This window comes from Lolium rigidum, chromosome 6, assembly GCF_022539505.1.
Source record: "Lolium rigidum isolate FL_2022 chromosome 6, APGP_CSIRO_Lrig_0.1, whole genome shotgun sequence".
Taxonomy (NCBI): Eukaryota; Viridiplantae; Streptophyta; class Magnoliopsida; order Poales; family Poaceae; genus Lolium; species Lolium rigidum.
The window spans coordinates 326416197-326442895 of NC_061513.1; the positions used below are offsets into that span (position 1 = coordinate 326416197).

At 45.1% G+C, this 26699-nt stretch overlaps 1 protein-coding gene and 1 long non-coding RNA gene across 2 annotated transcripts; both read left to right on the forward strand.

Annotated features, from left to right (window-relative positions):
• The first annotated feature begins 994 nt into the window (after positions 1-994).
• Positions 995-3731, forward strand: LOC124660058. Its single transcript, XR_006989789.1, has 2 exons — positions 995-1581; positions 1688-3731. It is a non-coding gene; the product is annotated as an uncharacterized LOC124660058 (long non-coding RNA).
• Positions 3732-23874: 20143 nt separating this feature from the next.
• Positions 23875-26487, forward strand: LOC124664866 (auxin-responsive protein IAA1-like). Its single transcript, XM_047202291.1, has 5 exons — positions 23875-24128; positions 24226-24407; positions 24498-24612; positions 25890-25951; positions 26062-26487. Exons 1-5 carry the CDS (start codon positions 23914-23916, stop codon positions 26079-26081), a joined length of 594 nt encoding a protein of 197 aa, XP_047058247.1. The 5' UTR covers positions 23875-23913; the 3' UTR covers positions 26082-26487.
• The last annotated feature ends 212 nt before the right edge of the window (positions 26488-26699 follow it).

Sequence of the window (26699 nt, forward strand, 5' to 3'; positions counted from 1 at the left end):
TAAAACCCACAATATTCATTAGATCCAAACAAGCTAAAGTATTTAATACTTCGATATTTATGAGAAACCCAAGTATTCTCTAAATATTTAGAAAATACTTTGATTTCAAACGAGGGGTAAACCATTCAAACCACTGCATATGGCTGTCGAAACCAATCATTCGAGTCAACGAGCACCAGTTTTTTTTTTACCCATGATGTTATGGTGTACCATGTGAAACCATAGAAATACGTGATGAAACCCGGGTATTCCGGAACCCGTTCCATTGTGCGTGCTGGAAATATGTAGCTTCGGAGCTCCAAAAATTCCAAACAAAACTTTGCACGTAGAAGATCCACATATGTATGTGCGTGCTATTTTTTATACCCAAACTAAAAAATATGTAGCTTGGGAGGAAAAACAACAAGTTTTCAGATGAGATGCATAATACAAAGAAAACTCAGCCGCGCAGTAAAATCTGTAACTTAGAGGCCGGGGCAACTACGTAACTTAATGTTGATTAACTTAATTTGAGGTTAGTTTAATCACGTTCTGCAATACCTACATTCAAAAAGGAAATTACTTTTTTCTAGTTGTATGTGAAAGACATCTTTGGTATTTATACTCAGATATTGAAAGATACTGAAATTCTGAATTATTTTTTACTTAAATTCTTGTCTTATCTGGATAAGACAATCTTATCTGGATAAGACAAGAATTTAAGTAAATTTTTTTCCGTATATATTTTATACTTTGTTTTAATAATATACAAATGCTAAATAGTGCACGGAGGCTGGTTGGTTCGTCCGAGCCTCCGTTTCTGGGCCATCGGATCGTTTTGATCGCATCCGGGACCGCATCCCGACAAGCGATAGCTTTGGCCCTAGGGTCCACCTATCCTCATCCTCTCTCCATTTCGTTCCCCATTCCAGGAATCAGCCACGACCTCCTTCATTTTCTCGACACGGGCACCACCGCGGATCCCCTAGCTCTCCCGCACGCGCGGCCGCCGGTGGAGGCTCTCGCCGGCGCTCCCCAGCCTCGCCACCCGCCGCCGCACCTCCTACCGGCTGATTCCCTCTCCATCTCCTTGCGCCTCCGGTTGCAATGTTGCTAACCCTAGCTCTTGCTCCCGGCCGAGGCTGAGCCACCGTCGCCGCCATGGGGGAATCTTCTACCAGAAAATCGACCCGCACCGCGCCACGACGTCGCGGATGGCTTGTCCGCCGGCTCGCGCGTGCATCGCTACCACGATGCCCGACGCCCCGTGGAGCTCGCCGCTCGCATCTGTGTCCGTGCGTGGTGGACGAGGGAGGGCTCTGCTGCCCACCAACCGGCCCGCCTCCGCGCCATGTACCCTGCCACTTGGCGTCGGTCGAGGCGCGCCCTTCACCATCGCCGTGCGGTTGGAGATCTCGGCGCCGTTGTTCCGGGATGCCGCCCTGGATAGGCGCTTGCCGGCGGTTCGGTCCGGCACGACCCCGCCGCTCCAGCTACGGAAGTCATCCGGGACAAGCACGAGGAGTCGTTGCTGGTCTGGTCCTCCAGATGCACCGCGACCAACTGTTGTTGTTGCTGACCAACCCCCGCAGTCGCATGCCGGTGAGACCTCACGCCCGTTTCTACTTTGCTGTTGTTGTGCTTCTCTGTTATGCGCGTGCGAACTCACTTGCTCTTCCCCTATTGATGCTTGGGCTTGATGGTATAGGCTGCCCAAGGCGGCGTCTATGGCGAGGATGGTTCAGGAGGGTGTCCACTCCGACAGCTTCTCTATTCGGATGAAGACGACCTGCAGGTCAATCCTGTTGTTGCCTTTCCTGATAATTTTTTGGCTGCCCGTCGTTCAACTCAGATTGTTGCTTGGTCCAGATAAAGCTGCAGCTAATCTGAAATGGTTTTTCAACAAGTGTATAACTGAATACCCATCTCAGAAAATGCACTATCACCTAATCTGAAGTTTAGGAGCTAATTTGGACTTAACTGTTATAGTTTTTTTTAGCTTGCCTGTAGCTGGGATGAGTGTTCACTTTTTGTACCCTCATGTTCCTCCATCTCTTCTAGTAAATGAATGGGAGGACTGCTACTGCTTAGGCATATGCTCGACAGAAGTTTATCTACCTATTTAATAAACGAGGAGTGGCAAGCATGAATCCATATTCATTTTTTCAGGAGTGCATTTTATGTTCTATATGATGATAATCTAAACTCGATCAGGTCCCGTTTCTCAATTGGCCGCAACTAGGTTAATGTCCTCGCGTCGTGGATAAAATCTACACTACATTTTTGTTTCTTTTTTTATTACATGCAATGCATAAACAAACAGTCCAGGAGTAACTTTTATGTTTTTTCTTTGTCCCTAATCGAGTTGATTCAACTGCATTGTCAGTACCACTATTATTGGACATTTTAGCTTAAGTTGCGTTCCACTTTATCCTAAATTGTTTATCCTGTTTGATTGATTAGTCACTATAGCTTAAGTTGCTTCCCACTTTATCCTAAGTTGCTTATCATGTTTCATTAAGTTGATTATGCACTTTGTCCTAAATTGCTTATCCTATTTCATTAATTTAATTAATGGCTTCAGCTTAAGTTGCTTTCTAGTTTAACTAAGGTTTACTGTCTCTTTTCATTAAATTGATGAGCTACTTTAGCTTAAGTTTCTTCCCACTTTAATTATCCCGACACCTAGCTCGAGCACTAGCTCGAGCCAGCCATTGCCCCCGACCAACGCAAGTTGCTTATCCATTTTAACTAACTTGCTGGCTGCTACGTTATTAAGTTGCTTTCTAGTAATGTTTAATTTGGCAAACATTGATGCTAAGTTGCTTTCTAGTAAAGTTGACGTAACATTGATGCTAAGTTGCTTTTTTGGGTAATGTTTAAGTAAGTGCAAACACTGATAATAAGTTGATTTATGGATAATGTATAAATTGCATGAACGTTGATGCTAAGTTGCTTTCTGGGTAATGTTTAAGTTGCATAAATATTGATGCTAAGTTGCTTCCTAGGTAATGTTTAAGTTGCGTAAACATTTGATGATAAGTTGTCTAAACATTGATGCTAAGTTGTCGTATGGGTAATGTCTGAGTTGTATCAACTGGTCATGAAGTTGCTAATCTGGATAGATGTACCACACCACAAGATTTTTTTTTGGGCGTTTATATGTTGAACAAGGAACATAAACAATTTACTAATGTCAATTTTGGCATTTTCGATTTTGGTGGGCAGGGATCTTAGTTGTTTTTTTGTATACTCATTATGTTGCATACGTGCTCTTGAGTGTGTACTTATGCAACTGGGTTAGTTGCTTTTGTCCCTCAAATCAAGTTGTTAGACACGTTAGGTTAAGTTGCAAATACCTACCTGTTTAGTTGCATCTGTCCAGCTTAGATATGTAGTTTGATCTCTTCTTGTTTATGTGCAAGTGTAGGGCATGTGAGGGCGAGGGGCCACTGCAGGTGTCCCCAGTTCAAACTCAGTGGAACAGTGAAGCGCTGGGTCTCTCGCGAGACACCAGGTCGGCTTTGTCGACGACGGCCTCAAGGGCACACAGTATACTGCTTTGTTCAGAAGTCGTCACCTAAACGGCGTCTAGTCGTCGGGTCGCGCTGGAGAGCACGACTGGACACTACAAAATATTCAGAAAAATAGTGTAAGCAACTGTGTGTACAAAGTTGTTTTGCCACAACACTAGAGTTGCTTTTCAAAAAAAAAAGTTGCCAAAATATATACAAATGAGATCTAATTTCGAAGATCTCGTCGCGAAAGGAGCAACGGTGAAAACGGATCACACTTCCGACAAACGGTCTAAAAGTTATGACTTTTTTATTTTTGCCTGCATGAAAAGTAATTGCGTAATTGCACGCGCGGGATTTCCTTTTTCGCATAGGTGGGCTGGGTACTTTCCATATGAGGGTGAGGGCTAGCTAGGACTAACTGGCCCCCGATTGCCACCTAGACGCGTCCTAATAATATAGAATATATAGAAAGGTTTTCCTTTTAAATCTATTTATATATATTTATATAGTAAAGTATACTCTATATATAGATATATGGTATGGAAGCCTATCCCCTATATAAGACGAGTGGATAAAAAGAAGGGAAAATAAAAATAGTTAATTAAGTTCAGAATAGTATTCCATGTCTCTTAAACAAGGCATTCTAAAACTTAGGTAATTATAGTCATTAGGATTTCAGTTCTATATGAAGTAACGACTATTTGATAATTTATTATAAACATGGGTTTTCTTTTTATTGGAATTCGATTAATCAGTTACAAAACAAGAGAGCTGTTTCATCCTTGTTTTAAAGAAATATCAAAATTAATAGAAAGTAAAAAAATGCAACCTTTTTTTTTTATTTTAATAAATATCCTTATTTAGGTAATAACTAGGTAACGAAGTTATTTGATTAACTTTTTTAATCTAATCAATTAAACCCATTCTTCATTTTTGCTTATTCTTTTTATTTGTTCCTTCAGAAAGAGATAAGAATTGGTTTGGTGAATCGGAAACAATTTTATTTTATAGAAATATTAAAGTAAACATTGCAATTTCTTTTCTTATGGAACATACATATCAATATGCATGGTAATCCCTCCCAGTTATTATGTCCATGGGGTTTGGCCTTTTTTTATATTCCGACAGCAACAAGAAATCTTCGTTGCATACGGGCTTTTCCTAGTGTTTTATTTTTAAGTATAGCTATGGTATTCTCCGTTCAACCGTCTATTCAACAAATAAATGGAAGTTCTATCTATCAGTAACTATGGTCTTGGACCGTCAATAGTGATTTTTTCTTAGAATTTGAATACTTGATTGACCCACTTACTTCTATTATGTTAATGCTAATTACTACTGTAGGAATCTTGGTTCTTATTTATAGTGATGGTTATATTCCGCACGATGAAGGATATTTGAGATTTTTTGTTTATATAAGTTTTTTCACTACTTCTATGTTGGGATTGGTTACTAACTCCAATTTGATACAAAAAAAATTTGGGAACTTGTGGGAATGTATTCCTATTTATTGATAGGCTTTTGGTTTACGAACTAGTGTAAAAAGAACTCTTTTGTTTTTTTCGAGAAGTAACCGCGTTCATTAAACTTAGCACAACAACGCAATACAACGCACGCGGAAACACCCAGAAGAAACGAGAAAGGACACGCGTCCAGGAACATTTGCGAAAGGACACCTCGACAACAAAAAAAAATACAAATAAGCCCCTTGGAGTCTCCGCAAGCACCATCGTCTCCGCCCATCATCGGATCCGAGCCAGCACCATCGCCGTCTGGCTTTAGGAGTCGAAGAAGAATCTCCCCGCACGCGGAGGAGCCATTGACGTTGGGGTGCGTCGACCGGAGATCATCCCCATGCTGCAAATCGGACCCCAGCTCCACCGATTCACACCGACCAAGTCGGGGGAAACCGGCAGACCTGCCGTCGTCGGGCCTCCATCCTGCTCCCGAGCCGCCATCCTCTCCCGGCTGCCGAGGCCACTGATACGTCTCCGACGTATCGATAATTTCTTATGTTCCATGCCACATTATTGATGATATCTACATGTTTTATACATACTTTATGTCATATTTATCCGTTTTCCGGAACTAACCTATTGACGAGATGCCGAAGTGCCAGTTCTCGTTTTCTGCTCGTTTTTGGTTTCGAAATCCTAGTAAGGAAATATTCTCGGAATTGGACGAAATCAACGCCCGCAGTCTTATAATTGGACGAAGCTTCCGGAACACCGAGAGCCGCCGAGGGGAGCCACCGGGGGCCCCGCACAACACCCGAGCGCGGCCGGAGGGGGCCGCGCCCCCTAGTGTGTGGGCCCACCGAGCCCCACCGAGGCTGCCCTTCCGCCTACTTAAGGTTTCCGTCGCGAAAACCCTATGACGTTGGACGAAACCGGAGAAAACCTTCCGAGCCGCCGCCATCGCGAAGCCAAGATCCGGGGGACGGGAGTCTCGTTCCGGCACGCCGCCGGGACGGGGAAGTGCCCCGGAAGGCTCCTCCATCGACACCACCGCCATCTTCATCAACGCTGTTGTCTCCCATGAGGAGGAGTAGTTCTCCATCGAGGCTTGGGGTATCGTACGGTAGCTATGTGGTTAATCTCTCTCCTATGTGCTTCAATACAATAATCTCATGAGCTGCCTTACATGATTGAGATTCATATGATGATGCTTGTAATCTAGATGTCATTATGCTAGTCAAGTGGGTTTTACTTATGTGATCTCCGGAGACTCCTTGTCCCACGTGTGTAAAGGTGACAGTGTGTGCACCGTGTGGGTCTCTTAGGCTATATTTCACGGAATACTTATTCATCGTTATGAATGGCATAGTGAAGTGCTTATTTATATCTCTTTATGGTTGCAATGTGTTTTGTATCACAATATATCCGTGTGCTACTCTAGTGATGTTATTAAAGTAGTTTATTCCTCCTGCACGGTGTAATGGTGACAGTGTGTGCATCGTGTAGTACTTGGCGTAGGCTATGATTGTGATCTCTTGCAGATTATGAAGTTAACTATTGCTATGATAGTATTGATGTGATCTATTCCTCCTTTCGTAGTGTGAAGGTGACAGTGTGCATGCTATGCTAGTACTTGGTTTGGTTATGTTGATCTGTCATTGATACGTCTCCGACGTATCGATAATTTCTTATGTTCCATGCTACATTATTGATGATATCTACATGTTTTATACACATTATATGTAGTATTTATGCATTTTCTGGCACTAACCTATTAACGAGATGCCGAAGAGCCAGCTGCTGTTTTTGGTTTCAGAAAACCTAGTAAAGAAATATTCTCGGAATTGGACGAAATCAACGCCCAGGGTCCTATTTTGCCCCGAAGCTTCCAGAAGACCGAAGGAGAGTCGAAGTGGGGCCACGAGGTGGCCGGACACCGGGGCGGTGCGGCCCGGGCCACGGCCGCGCCGGCCCGTGGTGTGGCCCCCTCGTGCCGCCTCTTACCTGCCCTTCCGCCTACAAATAGCCTTCGTCGCGAAACCCCCGATGCCGAGAGCCACGATACGAAAAACCTTGCGAGACGCCGCCGCCGCCAATCCCATCTCGTGGGATTACGGAGATCACCTCCGGCACCCTGCCGGAGAGGGGATTCATCTCCCGGAGGACTCTTCACCGCCATGGTCGCCTCCGGAGTGATGAGTGAGTAGTTCACCCCTGGACTATGGGTCCATAGCGGTAGCTAGATGGTTGTCTTCTCCTCATTGTGCTTCATTGTTGGATCTTGTGAGCTGCCTAACATGATCAAGATCATCTATCCGTAATACTATATGTTGTGTTTGTTGGGATCCGATGGATAGAGAATACTATGTTATGTTAATTATCAAGTTATTACCTATGTGTTGTTTATGATCTTGCATGCTCTCCGTTATTAGTAGAGGCTCTAGCCAAGTTTTTGCTCTTAACTCCAAGAGGGAGTATTTATGCTCGATAGTGGGTTCATGCCTCCATTAAATGCGGGACGAGTGACGGAAAGTTCTAAGGTTGTGGATGTCTTGTTGCCACTAGGGATAAAACATTGATGCTATGTCTAAGGATGTAGTTATTGATTACATTACGCACCATACTTAATGCAATTGTCCGTTGTTTTGCAACTTAATACTGGAAGGGGTTCGGATGATAACCTGAAGGTGGACTTTTTAGGCATAGATGCATGCTGGATAGCGGTCTATGTACTTTGTCGTAATGCCCAATTAAATTTCACTATATTTATCATGTTATGTATGTGCATTGTTATGCCCTCTCTATTTGTCAATTGCCCGACTGTAATTTGTTCACCCAACATGCTTTTATCTTATGGGAGAGACACCTCTAGTGAACTGTGGACCCCGGTCCTATTCTTTACATCGCATACAATCTACTGCAATACTTGTTTTACTTGTTTTCCGCAAACAATCATCTTCCACACAATACGGTTAATCCTTTGTTACGAGCAAGCCGGTGAGATTGACAACCTCACTTGTTTCGTTGGGGCAAAGTACTTTGGTTGTGTTGTGCGGGTTCCACGTTGGCGCCGGAATCCCCGGTGTTGCGCCGCATTACATTCCGCCACCATCAACCTTCAACGTGCTTCTTGGCTCCTCCTGGTTCGATAAACCTTGGTTTCTTTACGAGGGAAAACTTGCTACTGTCCGCATCACACCTTCCTCTTGGGGTTCCCAACGGACGTGTGTCGATCGCATGCATCAAGACTCGTTTTACGGCGCCGTTGCGGGGAGATCAAGACACGCCGCAAGGGGAGTCTCCACTTCCCAATCTCTTTACTTTGTTTTTGTCTTGCTTTATTTTATTTACTACTTTGTTTGCTGCATTATATCAAAACACAAAAAATTAGTTGCTAGCTTTACTTTATTTACTGTCTTGCACTCTATATCGAAAAACACAAAAAAAATAGTTACTTATATTTGCTTTACTTATTTCAACATGTTTCCTTTTAATTTTACCGTAAAAGACATACCGGTAGGACGTGGGTCTATAGTTGGGAGAAATAATATAGAAGAATTTTTCAATCATGTTAGTACCGTTGAAGATTTTGAAGATAGACACTTGGTAGAACTTGCTCCTACTTATGAAATTGCTGCTGCTTGCTTTAGTTCGCATGTTGGAAACTAAATTTGTTAATCTCAATCCTATAATCCAACACATGTTTCTTACACTCGGTGATATGGAAGAAGGGGAAAAGAAAGATTTTGTTTTAGAAACCCTTCTTAGAGAATTTGGTGGTATAGCTAGAGAGGCTAGAAAGGTCTTTATTAAATATAAGATGCTTGGTTCCTATACCAATTTTGTTAGTATTCTTGAAAAGATGGACATGGAGAGAGTAAGGTACACTAATAACATTAATGATGGTGGGGAGATCAAAGCACCAATACCATGTAAGCTCCTAGCAATGAATGAAGCGTTAGAAAATAACTATGCTTGGCTTGTTCCTGAAAATTTGTTTGATGAGAGTAGCAAGCCCAAGACTAATGAAAAAGGAGCCGCTGAAACTTATGTATCCAATATACTATGCATGGTTGAGAAAACCTCCAACACCTCTGGTTATGATATCGATGCCTCACCTCTTGATAATACTTGATACACACTTTCTGCGCCTAGCTGAAAGGCGTTAAAGAAAAGCGCTTATGGGAGACAACCCATGTTTTTACTCCAGTATTTTTGTTTTATATTTGAGTCTTGGAAGTTGTTTACTACTGTAGCAACCTCTCCTTATCTTAGTTTTATGTTTTGTTGTGCCAAGTAAAGTCTTTGATAGTAAAGTTCATACTAGATTTGGATTACTTGCGCAGAAGCAGATTTCTTTCTTAGTCACGAATTTCGACCTGCCTCTCTGTAGGTAGCTCAGAAAATTATGCCAATTTATGTGAGTGATCCTCAGATACGTACGCAACTTTCATTGAATTTGAGCATTTTCATTTGATTAAGTCTGGTGCCTCAATAAAATCCATCTTTACGGATTGTTCTGTTTTGACAGATTCTGCCTTTTATTTCGCATTGCCTCTTTTGCTATGTTGGATGAATTTCTTTGATCCATTAATGTCCAGTAGCTTTATGCAATGTCCAGAAGTGTTAAGAATGATTGTGTCACCTCTGAACATGTTAATTTTTATTGTGCACTAACCCTCTAATGAGTTGTTTCGAGTTTGGTGTGGAGGAAGTTTTCAAGGGTCAAGAGAGGAGGATGATATACTATGATCAAGAAGAGTGAAGAGTCTAAGCTTGGGGATGCCCGGTGGTTCACCCCTGCATATTTTAAGAAGACTCAAGCGTCTAAGCTTGGGGATGCCCAAGGCATCACCTTCTTCATCGACAACATTATCGGGTTCCTCCCCCGAAACTATATTTTTATTCCGTCACATCTTATGTACTTTGCTTGGAGCGTCGGTTTGTTTTTGTTTTTGTTTTTGTTTGAATAAAATGGATCCTAGCATTCATTGTGTGGGAGAGAGACACGCTCCGTTGTTGCATATGGACAAATATGTCCTTAGGCTTTACTCATAGTATTCATGGCGAAGGTTGAATCTTCTTCGTTAAATTGTTATATGGTTGGAATTGGGAAATGCTACATGTAGTAATTCTAAAATGTCTTGGATAATTTGATACTTGGCAACTGTTGTGCTCATGTTTAAGCTCTTGCATCATATACTTTGCACCCATTAATGAAGAAGCACATAGAGCTTGCTAAAATTTGGTTTGCATATTTGGTCTCTCTAAAGTCTAGATAATTTCTAGTATTGAGTTTTGAACAACAAGAAAGACGGTGTAGAGTCTTATAATGTTTACAATATGTCTTTTATGTGAGTTTTGTTGCACCGTTCATCCTTGTGTTTGTTTCAAATAAACCTTGCTAGCCTAAACCTTGTATCGAGAGGGAATACTTCTCATGCATTCTAAATCCTTGAGCCAACCACTATGCCATTTGTGTCCACCATACCTACCTACTACATGGTATTTCTCCGCCATTCCAAAGTAAATTGCTTGAGTGCTACCTTTAAAATTCCATCATTCGCCTTTACAATATATAGCTCATGGGACAAATAGCTTAAAAACTATTGTGGTATTGAATATGTACTTATGCACTTTATCTCTTATTAAGTTGCTTGTTGTGCGATAACCATGTTCCTGGGGACGCCATCAACTACTCTTTGTTGAATATCATGTGAGTTGCTATGCATGTCCGTCTTGTCCGAAGTAAGAGAGATCTACCACCTTAATGGTTGGAGCATGCATATTGTTAGAGAAGAACATTGGGCCGCTAACTAAAGCCATGATTCATGGTGGAAGTTTCAGTTTTGGACATATATCCTCAATCTCATATGAGAACACTAATTGTTGCCACATGCTTATGCATTAAAGAGGAGTCCATTATCTGTTGTCTATGTTGTCCCGGTATGGATGTCTAAGTTGAGAATAATCAAAAGCGAGAAATCCAAAATGCGAGCTTTCTCCTTAGACCTTTGTACATGTGGCATGGAGGTACCCCTTTGTGACACTTGGTAAAAACATGTGTATTGCGATGATCCGGTAGTCCAAGCTAATTAGGACAAGGTGCGGGCACTATTAGTATACTATGCATGAGGCTTGCAACTTGTAAGATATAATTTACATAACTCATATGCTTTATTACTACCGTTGACAAAATTGTTTCATGTTTTTAAAATAAAAGCTCTAGCACAAATATAGCAATCGATGCTTTCCTCTTTGAAGGACCATTCTTTTTACTTTTATGTTGAGTCAGTTCACCTATTTCTCTCCACCTCAAGAAGCAAACACTTGTGTGAACTGTGCATTGATTCCTACATACTTGCATATTGCACTTGTTATATTACTCTATGTTGACAATTATCCATGAGATATACATGTTATAAGTTGAAAGCAACCGCTGAAACTTAATCTTCCTTTGTGTTGCTTCAATACCTTTACTTTGATTTATTGCTTTATGAGTTAACTCTTATGCAAGACTTATTGATGCTTGTCTTGAAGTACTATTCATGAAAAGTCTTTGCTTTATGATTCATTTGTTTACTCATGTCATTATCATTGTTTTGATCGATGCATTCATTACATATGCTTACAACAGTATGATCAAGGTTATGATGGCATGTCACTCCAGAAATTATCTTTGTTATCGTTTACCTGCTCGGGACGAGCAGAACTAAGCTTGGGGATGCTGATACGTCTCCGACGTATCGATAATTTCTTATGTTCCATGCTATATTATTGATGATATCTACATGTTTTATACACATTATATGTAGTATTTATGCATTTTCCGGCACTAACCTATTAACGAGATGCCGAAGAGCCACTGTCGTTTTCTGCTGTTTTTGGTTTCAGAAATCCTAGTAACGAAATATTCTCGGAATTGGACGAAATCAACGCCCAGGGTCCTATTTTGCCACGAAGCTTCCAGAATACCGAAGGAGAGTCGAAGTGGGGCCACGAGGTGGCTAGACACCAGGGCGGCGCGGCCCAGGCCCTGGCCGCGCCGGCCTGTGGTGTGGGCCCCTCGTGCCGCCTCTTTACCTGCCCTTCCGCCTACAAATAGCCTTCGTCGCGAAACCCCTAGTACCGAGAGCCACGATACGGAAAACCTTACTGAGACGCCGCCGCCGCCAATCCCATCTCGGGGATTCTGGAGATCACCTCCGGCACCCTGCCGGAGAGGGGATTCATCTCCCGGAGGACTCTTCACCGCCATGGTCGCCTCCGGAGTGATGAGTGAGTAGTTCACCCCTGGACTATGGGTCCATAGCAGTAGCTAGATGGTTGTCTTCTCCTCATTGTGCTTCATTGTTGGATCTTGTGAGCTGCCTAACATGATCAAGATCATCTATCTGTAATACTATATGTTGTGTTTGTCGGGATCCGATGGATAGAGAATACTATGTTTTGTTAATTATCAAGTTATTACCTATGTGTTGTTTATGATCTTGCATGCTCTCCGTTATTAGTAGAGGCTCGGCCAAGTTTTTGCTCTTAACTCCAAGAGGGAGTATTTATGCTCGATAGTGGGTTCATGCCTCCATTAAACTGCGGGACAAGTGACGAAAAGTTCTAAGGTTGTGGATGTGCTGTTGCCACTAGGGATAAAACATTGATGCTATGTCTAAGGATGTAGTTATTGATTACATTACACACCATACTTAATGCAATTGTCCGTTGTTTTGCAACTTAATACCTGGAAGGGGTTCGGATGATAACCTGAAGGTGGAATTTTTAGGCATAGATGCATGCTTGGATAGCGGTCTATGTACTTTGTCGTAATGCCCAATTAAATCTCACTATATTTATCATGTCATGTATGTGCATTGTTATGCCCTCTCTATTTGTCAATTGCCCGACCGTAATTTGTTCACCCAACATGCTTTTATCTTATGGGAGAGACACCTCTAGTGAACTGTGGACCCCGATCCTATTCTTTACATCGCATACAATCTATCGCAATACTTGTTTTACTTGTTTTCCGCAAACAATCATCTTCCACACAATACGGTTAATCCTTTGTTACGAGCAAGCCGGTGATATTGACAACCTCACTGTTTCGTTGGGGCAAAGTACTTTGGTTGTGTTGTGCAGGTTCCACGTTGGCGCCGGAATCCCTGGTGTTGCGCCGCATTACATTCCGCCACCATCAACCTTCAACGTGCTTCTTGGCTCCTCCTGGTTCGATAAACCTTGGTTTCTTTTTGAGGGAAAACTTGCTACTGTCTGCATCACACCTTCCTCTTGGGGTTCCCAACGGACGTGTGTCGATCGCACGCATCGATCATGCACTCTAAGGTTATTTAAATATGAACATTGAATATTGTGGAGCTTGTTAACTCCGGCATTGAGGGTTCGTGTAATCCTACACGGTTAGTGGTGTTCATCATCCAACAAGAGGGTGTAGAGTCTAGCATCTATCTATTTATTCTGTTATGTGATCAATGTTGAGAGTGTCCACTAGTGAAAGTATGATCCCTAGGCCTTGTTCCTAAATACTGCTATCGCTGCTTGTTTACTGTTTTACTGCATCTCTACTGTCCACAATATTACCACCATCAACCACACGCCAGTCCTGGGCAATGCACTTTCCTGGTGCCGTTGCTACTGCTTATATTTATTCATACCACCTGTATTTCACTATCTCTTCGCCGAACTAGTGCACCTATTAGGTGTGTTGGGGACACAAGAGACTTCTTGCTTTGTGGTTGCAGGGTTGCATGAGAGGGATATCTTTGACCTCTTCCTCCCTGAGTTCGATAAACCTTGGGTGATCCACTTAAGGGAAACTTGCTGCTGTTCTACAAACCTCTGCTCTTGGAGGCCCAACACTGTCTACAAGAATAGAAGCACCCGTAGACATCAGCCACCACCAAGGGCAACGTCCAGCAGCCGCTATCTTCACTCCTGTACATCTTCTTCGAGCTTCCCGGCGGCGCTGGAGGAGACGCTGCCGTAGCGCGGATGAAGCTGAAGAACAAAATCCCCCAACGAGTGCTCCGCCGACGCCTCGAAGAACTCGCCTGGGAACCCTGCATCCGCCGTCCAGGACGATCGGCGGAAACACCTGTCCGTGGCTCCTTGATGTCTACGGGAGCTTCTATTCTTGTAGACAGTGTTGGGCCTCCAAGAGCAGAGGTTTGTAGAACAGCAGCAAGTTTCCCTTAAGTGGATACCCAAGGTTTATCGAACTCGGTGGAGGAAGAGGTCAAAGATATCCCTCTCATGCAACCCCGCAACCACAAAGCAAGAAGTCTCTTGTGTCCCCAACACACCTAATAGGTGCACTAGTTCGGCGAAGAGATAGTGAAATACAGGTGGTATAAATAAGTATGAGCAGTAGCAACGGTGCCGTAAAAGTGCTTGGCGTGTAGTTGATGGTGGTGGTATTGCAGCAAGTAGTAACGCAAGAAAACAAGAACAAGCAGTAGTAACTCAGCAGTAGTAACGCAGCAGTAGTAAACAAGCAGTAGTAACTCAGCAGTATTTAGGAACAAGGCCTAGGGATTACACTTTCACTAGTGGACACTCTCAACATTGATCACATAACAGAATATAAATGCATACTCTACACTTTTGTTGGATGATGAACACATTGCGTAGGATTACACGAACCCTCAATGCCGGAGTTAACAAGCTCCACAATAATGCTCATGTTTAAGTAACCTTTAGTGTAAGATAGATCAACGCTACTAAACCAAGTACTAGCATAGCATGCACACTCGTCACCTTCATGCATATGTAGGAGGAATAGATCACATCAATATTATCATAGCAATAGTTAACTCCATAATCTACAAGAGATCATGATCATAGCATAAACCAAGTACTAACACGGTGCACGCACCGTCACCTTTGCACACATGCAGGAGGAATAAACTACTTTAATAACAAATCACTAGAGTAGCACATGGATAAATTGTGATACAACATGCCGCAATCATAAAGAGATATAAATAAGCACCTCACTATGCCATTCAATGAGTAAGTATTCTGTGAAATCTAGCCTAAGAGACCCACACGGTGCACAACCTGTCACCTTTACACACGTGGGACGAGGAGTCTCCGGAGATCACATAAGTAAAACCCACTTGACTAGCATAATGACATCTAGATTACAAGCATCATCATATGAATCTCAATCATGTAGGGCAGCTCATGAGATTATTGTATTGAACTACATAGGAGAGAGATGAACCACATAGCTACCGGTACAGCCCCGAGCCTCGATGGAGAACTACTCCCTCCTCATGGGAGCAGCAGCGGTGATGAAGATGGCGGTGGAGATGGCAGCGGTGTCGATGGAGAAGCCTTCCGGGGGCACTTCCCCGCTCCGGCAGCGTGCCGGAACAGAGATCCCGTCCCCGCATCTTGGCTTCGCGATGGCGGCGGCTCTGGCAGGTTTCTGTGGGTTTCGTCAATTGGTATCGGGTTTTCTGATCCAGGGGCTTCTTATAGGCGAAGAGGCGGCGCCAGGGGGTCGACAGGGGGGCCACACCATAGGGCGGCGCGGCCCCCCCTCTGGCCGCGCCAGCCTAGGGTTTGGTGGCCCCGTGGCCCCCTCTCGGTCCTTCCCGGTGTTCTGGATGCTTCCGATGAAAATAGGAACTTTGGCGTTGATTTCGTCCGATTCCGAGAATATTTCGTTACTAGGATTTCGAAACCAAAAACAGCAGTAAAACGAGAACCGGCACTTCGGCATCTTGTTAATAGGTTAGTTCCATAAAATGCACGAATATGATATAAAGTGTGCATAAAACATGTAGATAACATCAATAATGTGGCATGGAACACAAGAAATTATCGATACGTTGGAGACGTATCAGCATCCCCAAGCTTAGTTCTGCTCGTCCCGAGCAGGTAAAACGATAACAAAGATAATTTCCGGAGTGACATGCCATCATAAACTTGATCATACTATTTGTAAAGCATATGTAGAGAATGCAGCGATCAAAACAATGTGTATGACATGAGTAAACAACTGAATCATAAAGCAAAGACTTTTCATGAATAGCACTTCAAGACAAGCATCAATAAGTCTTGCATAAGAGTTAACTCATAAAGCAATAATTCAAAGTAAAGACATTGAAGCAACACAATGGAAGATGAAGTTTCAGCGGTTGCTTTCAACTTATAACGTGTATATCTCATGGATAGTTGTCAATGCAAAGCAATATAACAAATGCAATATGCAAATATGTAAGAATCAATGCACAGCTTCACACAAGTGTTTGCTTCTTGAGGTGGAGAGAAATAGGTGAACTGACTCAACATAAAAGTAAAAGAATGGTCCTCCATAGAGGAAAAGCATCGATTGCTATATTTGTGCTAGAGCTTTGATTTTGAAAACATAAAGAGAGCATAAAAGTAAAGTTTTGAGAGGTGTTTGTTGTTGTCAACGAATGGTAGCGGGTACTCTAACCCCCTTGCCAGACAAACCTTCAAAGAGCGGCTCCCATTTTATTTTATTTTTGGATGGCACTCCTTCCAACCTTTCTTTCACAAACCATGGCTAACCGAATCCTCGGGTGCCCGCCAACAATCTCATACCATGAAGGAGTACCTTTTTATTTTAGTTTTATTATGATGACACTCCTCCCAACCTTTGCTTACACAAGCCATGGCTAACCGAATCCTTCGGGTGCCGTCCAACAATCACATACCATGGAGGAGTGTCTATTTTTAGTTTGTTAATTTGGGACTGGGAATCCCATTGCCAGCTCTTTTTGCAAAATTATTGGATAAGCGGATGAAGCCACTAGTCCATTGGTGAAAGTTGCCCAACAAGATTGAAAGATAAACACCACATACTTCCTCATGAGCTATAAAACATTGACACAAATAAGAGGTAATAAATTTTGAATTGTTTAAAGGTAGCACTCAAGCAATTTACTTTGGAATGGCGGAGAAATACCATGTAGTAGGTAGGTATGGTGGACACAAATGGCATAGTGTTGGCTCAAGTATTTGGATGCATGAGAAGTATTCCCTCTCGATACAAGGCTTAGGCTAGCAAGGTTGTTTGAAGCAAACAAAAGTATGAACTAGTACAGCAAAACTTACATAAAAGACATATTACAAGCATTATAAAACTATACATTGTCTTCCTCGTTGTTCAAACACCTTACTAGAAATTATCTAGACCTTAGAGAGACCAATTATGCAAACCAAATTTTAGCATGCTCTATGTATTCTTCACTAATAGGTGCAAAGTATATGATGCAAGAGCTTAAACATGAGCACAACAATTGCCAAGTATCACATTACCCAAGACATTATAGCAATTACTACATGTATCATTTTCCAATTCCAACCATATAACAATTTAACGAAGAAGAAACTTCGCCATGAATATTATGAGCTAAGAACACATGTGTTCATACGAACCAGCGGAGCGTGTCTCTCTCCCACACAAGCATGATGTAATCCAATTTATTCAAACACAAACAAAAACAAAAGCAAACAAACAGTACGCTCCAAGAAAAAGCACATAAGATGTGATGGAATAAAAATATAGTTTCAGGGGAGGAACCCGATAATGTTGTCGATGAAGAAGGGGATGCCTTGGGCATCCCCAAGCTTAGACGCTTGAGTCTTCTTGATATATGCAGGGGTGAACCACCGGGTGCATCCCCAAGCTTAGAGCTTTCACTCTCCTTGATCGTAGTATATCATCCTCCTCTCTTGACCCTTGAAAACTTCCTCCACACCAAACTCGAAACAACTCATTAGAGGGTTAGTGGACAATAAAAATTAACATGTTCAGAGGTGACACAATCATTCTTAACACTTCTGGACATTGCATAAAGCTACTGGACATCAATGGATCAAAGAAATTCATCCAACATAGCAAAAGAGGCAATGCGAAATAAAAGGCAGAATCTGTCAAAACAGAACAGTCCGTAAAGATGGATTTTATTAGGCCACCAGACCTGCTCAAACGAAAATGCTCAAATTGAATGAAAGTTGCGTACATATCTGAGGATCATGCTCGTAAATTGGCATAATTTTCTGAGCTTCCTGCAGGGCAGTGGGCTCAGATTCGTGACAGCAAAGAAATCTGGAACTGCGCAGTAATCCAAATCTAGTACTTACTTTTCTATCAACGGCTTAACTTGGCACAACAAAACTCAAAACTAAGATAAGGAGAGGTTGCTACAGTAGTAAACAACTTCCAAGACACAAAATAAAAACAAAGTACTGTAGGAAAATAACACATGGGTTATCTCCCAAGAAGTTCTTTCTTTTTAGCCATTAAGATGGGCTCAGCAGTTTTAATGATGCACTCGCAAGAAATAGTAGTTGAAGCAAAAGAGAGCATCAAGAGGCAAATTCAAAACACATTTAAGTCTAACATGCTTCCTATGCATAGGAATCTTGTAAATAAACAAGTTCATGAAGAGCAAAGTAACAAGCATAGGAAGATAAAACAAGTATAGCTTGAAAAATTTCAGCACATAGAGAGGCATTTTAGTAACATGAAAATTTCTACAACCATATTTTCCTCTCTCATAATAACTTTCAGTAGCAACATGAGCAAACTCAACAATATAACTATCACATAAAGCATTCTTATCATGAGTCTCATGCATAAAATTATTACTCTCCACATAAGCATAATCAATTTTATTAGTTGTAGTGGGAGCAAATTCAACAAAGTAGCTATCATTATTATTCTCATCAAGTGTAGGAGGCATAGTATAATCACAACAAAATTTACTCTCAGCAGTAAGTGGCACAAAAAGACCACTATCATTATCATCATCAGAAATAGGAGGCAAAGTATTATCAAAGAAAATTTTCTCCTCAATGCTTGGGGGACTAAAAATATCATGAAAACCAGCTTCCCCAAGCTTAGAACTTTCTATATCATTATCAACAATGGTGTTCGAAACGTTCATACTAATATCACTACCAGCATGCAAATAAGATTTCATAGGTTTTTTAATTTTCGCATCAAACAATCCATATTTTAAATCAGGAAATAGAATAAGAAGCTCACTCTTGTACATTATGCCAAACTAGTGTAAACAAGAAACAACAAGATGCAATTGCAGGATCTAAAGGAAATAGCTTTGAGCACACACACAACGGCGCAAGAAAAATACTTTACCTGAGACCGTAGTATGAGAGCCTTTTACCTTTCCTCCCCGGCAACGGCGCCAGAAAAGTGCTTGATGTCTACGTGAGCTTCTATTCTTGTAGACAGTGTTGGGCCTCCAAGAGCAGAGGTTTGTAGAACAGCAGCAAGTTTCCCTTAAGTGGATACCCAAGGTTTATCGAACTCGTGGAGGAAGAGGTCAAAGATATCCCTCTCATGCAACCCCGCAACCACAAAGCAAGAAGTCTCTTGTGTCCCCAACACACCTAATAGGTGCACTAGTTCGGCGAAGAGATAGTGAAATACAGGTGGTATAAATAAGTATGAGCAAGTAGCAACGGTGCCGTAAAAGTGCTTGGCGTGTAGTTGATGGTGGTGGTATTGCAGCAGTAGTAACGCAGAAAAACAAGAACAAGCAAGTAGTAACTCAGCAGTAGTAACGCAGCAGTAGTAAACAAGCAAGTAGTAACTCAGCAAGTATTTAGGAACAAGGCCTAGGGATTACACTTTCACTAGTGGACACTCTCAACATTGATCACATAACAGAACAGATAAATGCATACTCTACACTTTTGTTGGATGATGAACACATTGCGTAGGATTACACGAACCCTCAATGCCGGAGTTAACAAGCTCCACAATAATGCTCATGTTTAAGTAACCTTTAGTGTAAGATAGATCAACGCTACTAAACCAAGTACTAGCATAGCATGCACACTGTCACCTTCATGCATATGTAGGAGGAATAGATCACATCAATATTATCATAGCAATAGTTAACTCCATAATCTACAAGAGATCATGATCATAGCATAAACCAAGTACTAACACGGTGCACGCACCGTCACCTTTGCACACATGCAGGAGGAATAAACTACTTTAATAACAAATCACTAGAGTAGCACATGGATAAATTGTGATACAACATGCTGCAATCATAAAGAGATATAAATAAGCACCTCACTATGCCATTCAATGAGTAAGTATTCTGTGAAATCTAGCCTAAGAGACCCACACGTGCACACACTCGTCACCTTTACACACGTGGGACGAGGAGTCTCCGGAGATCACATAAGTAAAACCCACTTGACTAGCATAATGACATCTAGATTACAAGCATCATCATATGAATCTCAATCATGTAGGGCAGCTCATGAGATTATTGTATTGAACTACATAGGAGAGAGATGAACCACATAGCTACCGGTACAGCCCCGAGCCTCGATGGAGAACTACTCCCTCCTCATGGGAGCAGCAGCGGTGATGAAGATGGCGGTGGAGATGGCAGCGGTGTCGATGGAGAAGCCTTCCGGGGGCACTTCCCCGCTCCGGCAGCGTGCCGGAACAGAGATCCCGTCCCCTGCATCTTGCCTTCGCGATGGCGGCGGCTCCGGCAGGTTTCGTGGGTTTCGTCAATTGGTATCGGGTTTTCTGATCCAGGGGCTTTATATAGGCGAAGAGGCGGCGCAGAGGGCTGACAGTGGGGGCCACACCATAGGCGGCGCGGCCCCCCTCTCGGCCGCGCCAGCTCTAGGGTTTGGTGGCCCCGTGGCCCCTCTCCGGTCCTTCCCGGGTGTTCTGGATGCTTCCGATGAAAATAGGAACTTTGGCGTTGATTTCGTCCGATTCCGAGAATATTTCGTTACTAGGATTTCTGAAACCAAAAACAAGCAGAAAACAGGAACTCGGCACTTCGGCATCTTGTTAATAGGTTAGTTCCAGAAAATGCACGAATATGATATAAAGTGTGCATAAAACATGTAGATAACATCAATAATGTGGCATGGAACACAAGAAATTATCGATACGTTGGAGACGTATCACTCCTCAGCGCCGCCGTGAAGCGCCGTCGAGGCGGTGGCCCGGGCACCTTTATTTGCGGTGGCGGCGTCGACACCGACCGAGCCCAGCACCCAAACACACTACCCTACACCTATCTACACGCCGGGCCAAGGGAGCTGGAGTTCCCCCACCCTCCCCCCGCCACCGAAGCGACGAGAGAAGAGAGAGGGAGCCAGCCCTCGCCGGCGGCGGTGGACGGAGGGAACCGGGGCTCCTCCCTTTTCACTTCTCTCTACTGTAGCTAGAGATAAGGAAGAGAGGGAGAGCAATCCCACCGTGATCATAGAACTCTTTTGTTTTGAGACTAGCTAGTCGCTATGGTTTGCGGGAAAACTCTTGTCTCTCTGGTCTCACTTCGAGTCCTTCTAGAAGTAAATAAAGGAAATGCTTATTCAACTACGGCACTGTCGGACAACCGACCGGATTCAAGCCCTAGCGCCTCAACTCGGACGGACTTGTGGAAATCCTCAAAACTAGAATGGCGGAATCGCAAGTTAAAGCATTTGATACTTGGATATTCATGAGAAACCCAAGTATTCTCTAAATATTAAAAAAATAACACTTTGATAGCAAACGAGGGGTAAACCATGCATTCGAACCATTTTGCACATGGTTGTCGAAACCAATCATTCGAGTAATCGAGTGGCCAAAGCGAGCACCGGAGTTTTTTTTACCCATGGTGTGCCATGTGAAACCATGGAAATACGTGATGGAACCAGCTGGGTACTCTGAAACCGGCCGGGAATACAGTATGTATTTACCCTTGAAGAATTCCAAACAAAATTTTACATGTAGAAGATGCACGTATGTATATATGTGCGTGCCATCTTTTATACCCAAATTTAAAAGTAAATGTAGCTTAGGAGGAAAATAACAAGTTCCAGATGAGATGAATGATAGGAAGAAAACTCAACCGTACAGTAATTTACTTAACTTAGAGGTCGGGGCAACTACGGTACGTAACTTAATGTTGGGGTAAGTTTAATCGGGTTCCGCAGTAGCTAGTTTAAAGATGCTGGCCGACGTTCACAGCAGTGGACGCGAAGGCCTAGGGTTCCGCCCCGTCGCGTCGCCGCCGCCAGGCCGTCCTCTCCTCCGCCCCGACCCCCACCCCCACCCCCTCCTCTCCCCCGGCCCTTGCTGCCGCTCCCCGCGGGCGGCAGGAGGGCCCCCGAGACCTAGCGCCCTCGCCCTCCTCCTCCGGCCTCCCCGCCCGCCGCCGCCGCGCGCAGCCGCCGGCAAAGCCCCGTGCGGTGCCGGCGGCGGCGGAGCAGCCTTTCCCCGCGCGCGTGAGGGGAGACGCGGGGTCTCCTCGGCCGGCGGCGGTGCTCTCGTGTCGGCTTCGGCTCCGGCGGCGGAGGGTCTTCCCGGGCGGCGCGGCGGCGCATCCCGGGCGGCGCGACGTCGGGTGGCGAGTGGACGGCGGCGCAACCGCTTGGTTGCGGGGCGGCGGGATGGCTAGGGGCCGGCGCCCGCCCGGCCTGGATCCGGGCCCTTCGGGGCCCATCTAGGTTCGGGCGGGCCGGGTTCCCGCCCTCGCCGCTCCGGCGGTGAGAGGAGACGGCCCGGGCCGGGTGCAGCAGTCGCCGGCGGCACGTGTACCGCAGTCGCGCGAGACGGGAGCTTCACGAACCCCCTCTCGGTTCCGGCCGGGCCGGGTGGGCCCGGCTTGCTCATGTCGATGCGTCCGGCCCGGTGCTCGCGAGCGGCGGCGGAGGCGGGTCCCTCCGGCCGTGTCTCGCCGACTCGTCGTCTCTCGTTCTCGGCCGGTTCTCCTTGATCCCGTTGGTCCCATTTTGTTTGCCACGGTGATACTGGCGGCGATGTCCGCAAGGCCGTGGTGGCGCGTGGCCGGTGGGCGGCAAGTATGGTGGAGCACGACGGCGCGTCCGGGCGGGGTTGCGAGGGTCGGGAGAAATCCCCGTCGGCTTGGTCGACACCGACGTGGTGACGCCCGAGGGCGCCACCCTACCTTCCCGAGGGCGTTGGGTGAAGCCCTCCTCCGCCGCCCTCGCGTGTACCGGGAAACCCTAGGATCCGTCCGGCAGACAGCTGGTCGCCATCGTCGCATTCCTTCTTGGAGGTGTTGCTTGGTACGGCGTTCCGCAGTGCTAGGAGCGTGGTAGAAATTTCCCGAGGGCGCAACGCCGCGAGATATCTCCGTTTTTTGTTGATCCGACCATGTCGACATTCTTTCTCTTTTCTTTCTTTTATGTTTTCTTTTGGGCGTGCTTGTGCTGATGCCCCAGCAAGTTGTATCGGGTTGTTGCTATATTAATATAGCGGGGCGAAAGCCTATTTCGAGGAGTAGCTAGTTTAAAAAATCGCTTTATTGTGAAACCACCGCGTCAAGCTAGAACCAAAATTTCCACACGTACGACCTTTCTTTCTCCTGATCTTGAATTTCCGCACAAACTAGTCTATCAGTGCGGCGACCCACCGGCAGCAGCAGTACCGTTCCATGTTCCTCGACTCCGATCCGGCACCACACCGCACCCGTACGTGCGCCGGTGAGAGCGAGCGAGCAGCCCCTGCTTGCTTGGCAAGCCAAAGGACCTCAGGGCGGTGGCGGGCCCCGCCGCCCGCCGCTTCCCGGGCCGCTGCAGGGCGCCCAACCGGCAGCCTGGGCCCACCCCTCCAGCCACCCGCGGGTTTTGCACTTCGCACCTCACTTTCCGCCGGTATGATCACGCCGCCCAGCCGAGTGCGGTCAGTGCAGTTTCGAAGTGGAGGGTGGAGGTGGGAATAAGGTGTAATGTCAGGGTTGATGTGTGAAATTGTGCGTCGTGCCATCATGACCTTTGACCGCCGGTGACCGGTGACTGGCTGACTGCAGCGCCCTGCTATAACCAGCCTGCCGCCTCCTCCTCCTCCTTTCCCGACCGCACAAAGCAGCAGCAGAGGAAGACTACGCCGAATCCGCCGCCGCCGCCGCCCAACGCAGAGCAAGAAGCTGACGAGGACGCCGCCAGCCATGTCGGCGGAGACGGAGCGGAGCTCCACGGAGTCCTGCCCGGCGTCCGGGCTCGACTTCGAGGACACCGCCCTCACCCTCACCCTCCGCCTCCCGGGCTCCTCCTCCTCCTCAGCCGCCGACGCCGACCGCAAGCGCGGCGCCTCCTCCTCCACCTCCCCCGCCGCGCACCAGTCGCCATCCCTCGCCGCCGCCGGAGCTCCGCCGGCCCCCAAGTGCGTGCCACCTCCCTCCTTCGAAAGCTGCTTTCTTGCGAGGATTTGTGCGCGCGGGAGTGGTCTGGGATTGACCCGGGGTTTTGCTGTCTGTCAGGGCGCAGGTGGTCGGGTGGCCGCCGGTGAGGTCGTTCCACAAGAACGCGCTCGCGGCCAAGTTCGTCAAGGTGGCCGTCGACGGCGCGCCGTACCTGCGCAAGGTGAACCTGCACGACTACGCAGGGTACGACCACCTCATCCGCGCGCTCCAGGACAAGTTCTGCTCCCACTTCACCATCAGTGAGCACTAGTGCCTCAACCCCTTCCCGCTGCTCCATCTTTGCTTGCCTGACGGTCTGACCTGACAACGAGTGACATGCCTCGGCGCAGGGAGGTTCGGCAACGACGAGACCAAGCTGGTGGACGCCGTGAACGGCACGGAGTACGTGCCCACCTACGAGGACAAGGACGGCGACTGGATGCTCGTCGGCGACGTCCCGTGGAAGTGAGCTTCTTACGCGCGCAATCCTCCTGCTTTCTTTCCTCTTGATTAGTTATCTTCAGTTCTCCTATGCAGCTCGTGTCCACTTGACAGCTTTTGCTATGTGCTTCCATGGTTGTTTGGACTGGGTGATCTCTCTGTTACTGCTCTGTAGGACCGATCAAATTGACAAAATTCGGTAGCTCGTGTCCAGTTGACAGCTTTTGCTATGTGAATCCATGATTGTTTGGACTAGATGAATTTGGCTGTGGGACTGATCAAATTGTGGGTGTCCTTGATTTGGGACAAAAATTCGGTAGCGTTTTCAAAAAAAAAAAAATGTCAAATTGTGCTTCCATGATTGTTCTGATGATTTGTTGCTTCACGATTTGGTTAGGGAACAATAAGGTTGCTTTGCTTGGGGTTTAAAACAACACATTGATTTTCCATATTAGTATATAATATAAGATCCCCAGGAAATGTTGTTGGTTGTTGGCAGTAATGCAATGCGTTCCCTGGGTCTGTAGTGTCATCGACAGTTAAGATGAGTTGTTTCTCTTGATTCTGTCTCTATTGATCTACCAGTGATGTTATACTACCTTTGTAAGGATAAGATATCGCAGACCCCTGAGCAAACTGATTTGAGACCAACTGGATACAATTTTTGTATTAGACTGAATTATCTCTTATGGTTTCCTTTTCTTTTATATGAAGTTTATCTGAATTCACCTAGTGAGGCATGGATAATTGATTGAAGCCACTGAATATATATCCTCCCTGATATATATTTCTGTTTCTGAGCTCAGGTTGCATCCAGAAATATTGACACTGTGGGTCAGTTATATGAATTTGATGTCTGGTTCTTTCTTGGTTCTTGCACCTTATAGTGCGTTCCTATTTATGTTCTGTCTTAGCAGATCGAGCAAACTTTGATTTCCAGTTACTTTCCAGTACAGGGAAACCCACGATGCCTAAGAATCAGCTTTGTTAAGATAGGTTACTTTGGATAAGGTTTGCCTTTCTTAGTTTTGTTCTCCACTACACTTCATACCGTGCAATGACCTGCACGCCATGTTAGGTGGCTCAGTAGTTTCTTGATCTTTCTAGGAGGTGTGATTACTGCGTTGCCTTGGGTTCTAGATGGTTCGGTGGTTCGGTCCTCGTCGATTTCTTTGTTATCTTTTTGCTTGGTTGGACTGCAATGAGCTAGCGGTTTACTCAAAACCGCAGACGACGCTAGTGTTCTCACCAGACTTACAATGACATGCTCCTAACTTCCTAACCTCCACATGCTTATGCAGGATGTTTGTGGAAGCCTGCCAACGCGTTCGTCTCATGAAGAACTCCGAGGCTGTCAACTTAGGTATAATTCTCATTTTCAACACCATCTTCATGTCCTGCAGCTGTCAATGTCACATCGTACCCGCACTATCGGCCATCCTGATTTGCTGAATCTGTTTCTGTTGCTCACAGCACCGAGAGCTGCCCGATGAAGCATACTGCGTGGCCCTTACGAACGCGGCTGCCTGAAAGGAGGAGGAAGCTTTGCTCTGCCGAGGTTCTTCATGTGAGATAGGAATGTGTACAGTTATCACTTACCGCTTTTGGTTCAGCTATGGTATCGAGTCTTGAAAAGTTGTTAGTTTCATTGCTTGTCCGTAGTAGTTCTCTACATATATATATATAGATGGTGAAAGTGCTAGTAGTCTAGAAGCTTGAAATATACACCTACAGTTTGTCCCTTGATGAATAAGACCAAATGCACAGGACCTGGTGTTCTGTGCTGTCGCTCGCACTCGCACGTAGCGAGGTCATGTGTGGTGTACTACTGGCGAGGCCTTTGGTGTCGCCCTGGTAAATCTTATTTATGCCAACTGTCAGGTGGTGGTTTTGCTTGAAGTTCATGGTTCTGCCGCATTGTATGAAATGTGACCGGCCACCTTGTTCTGTGTTTGTCTGCCGATGTTTAAATTTGGTGCGCCGACGTTCAATTTGCATGAATAATTTGTATGCAGGCTGTATCATATCTTATTTATGTCAACTGTCAGGTGATGGTTTTGTTAGAAGTCCATTGTTCTGCTGCATTGCACGAAACATGACTAGCAACCTTG

Bases quoted from the DNA above. Each gene is read 5' to 3' on its own strand.
- LOC124664866 (XM_047202291.1), top strand. From the start codon at position 23,914: ATGTCGGCGGAGACGGAGCGGAGCTCCACGGAGTCCTGCCCGGCGTCC. The intron at 24,129-24,225 runs GTGCGTGCCACC...GCTGTCTGTCAG, and splicing joins GGAGCTCCGCCGGCCCCCAA to GGCGCAGGTGGTCGGGTGGC. The intron at 25,952-26,061 runs GTATAATTCTCA...TGTTGCTCACAG, and splicing joins CTCCGAGGCTGTCAACTTAG to CACCGAGAGCTGCCCGATGA.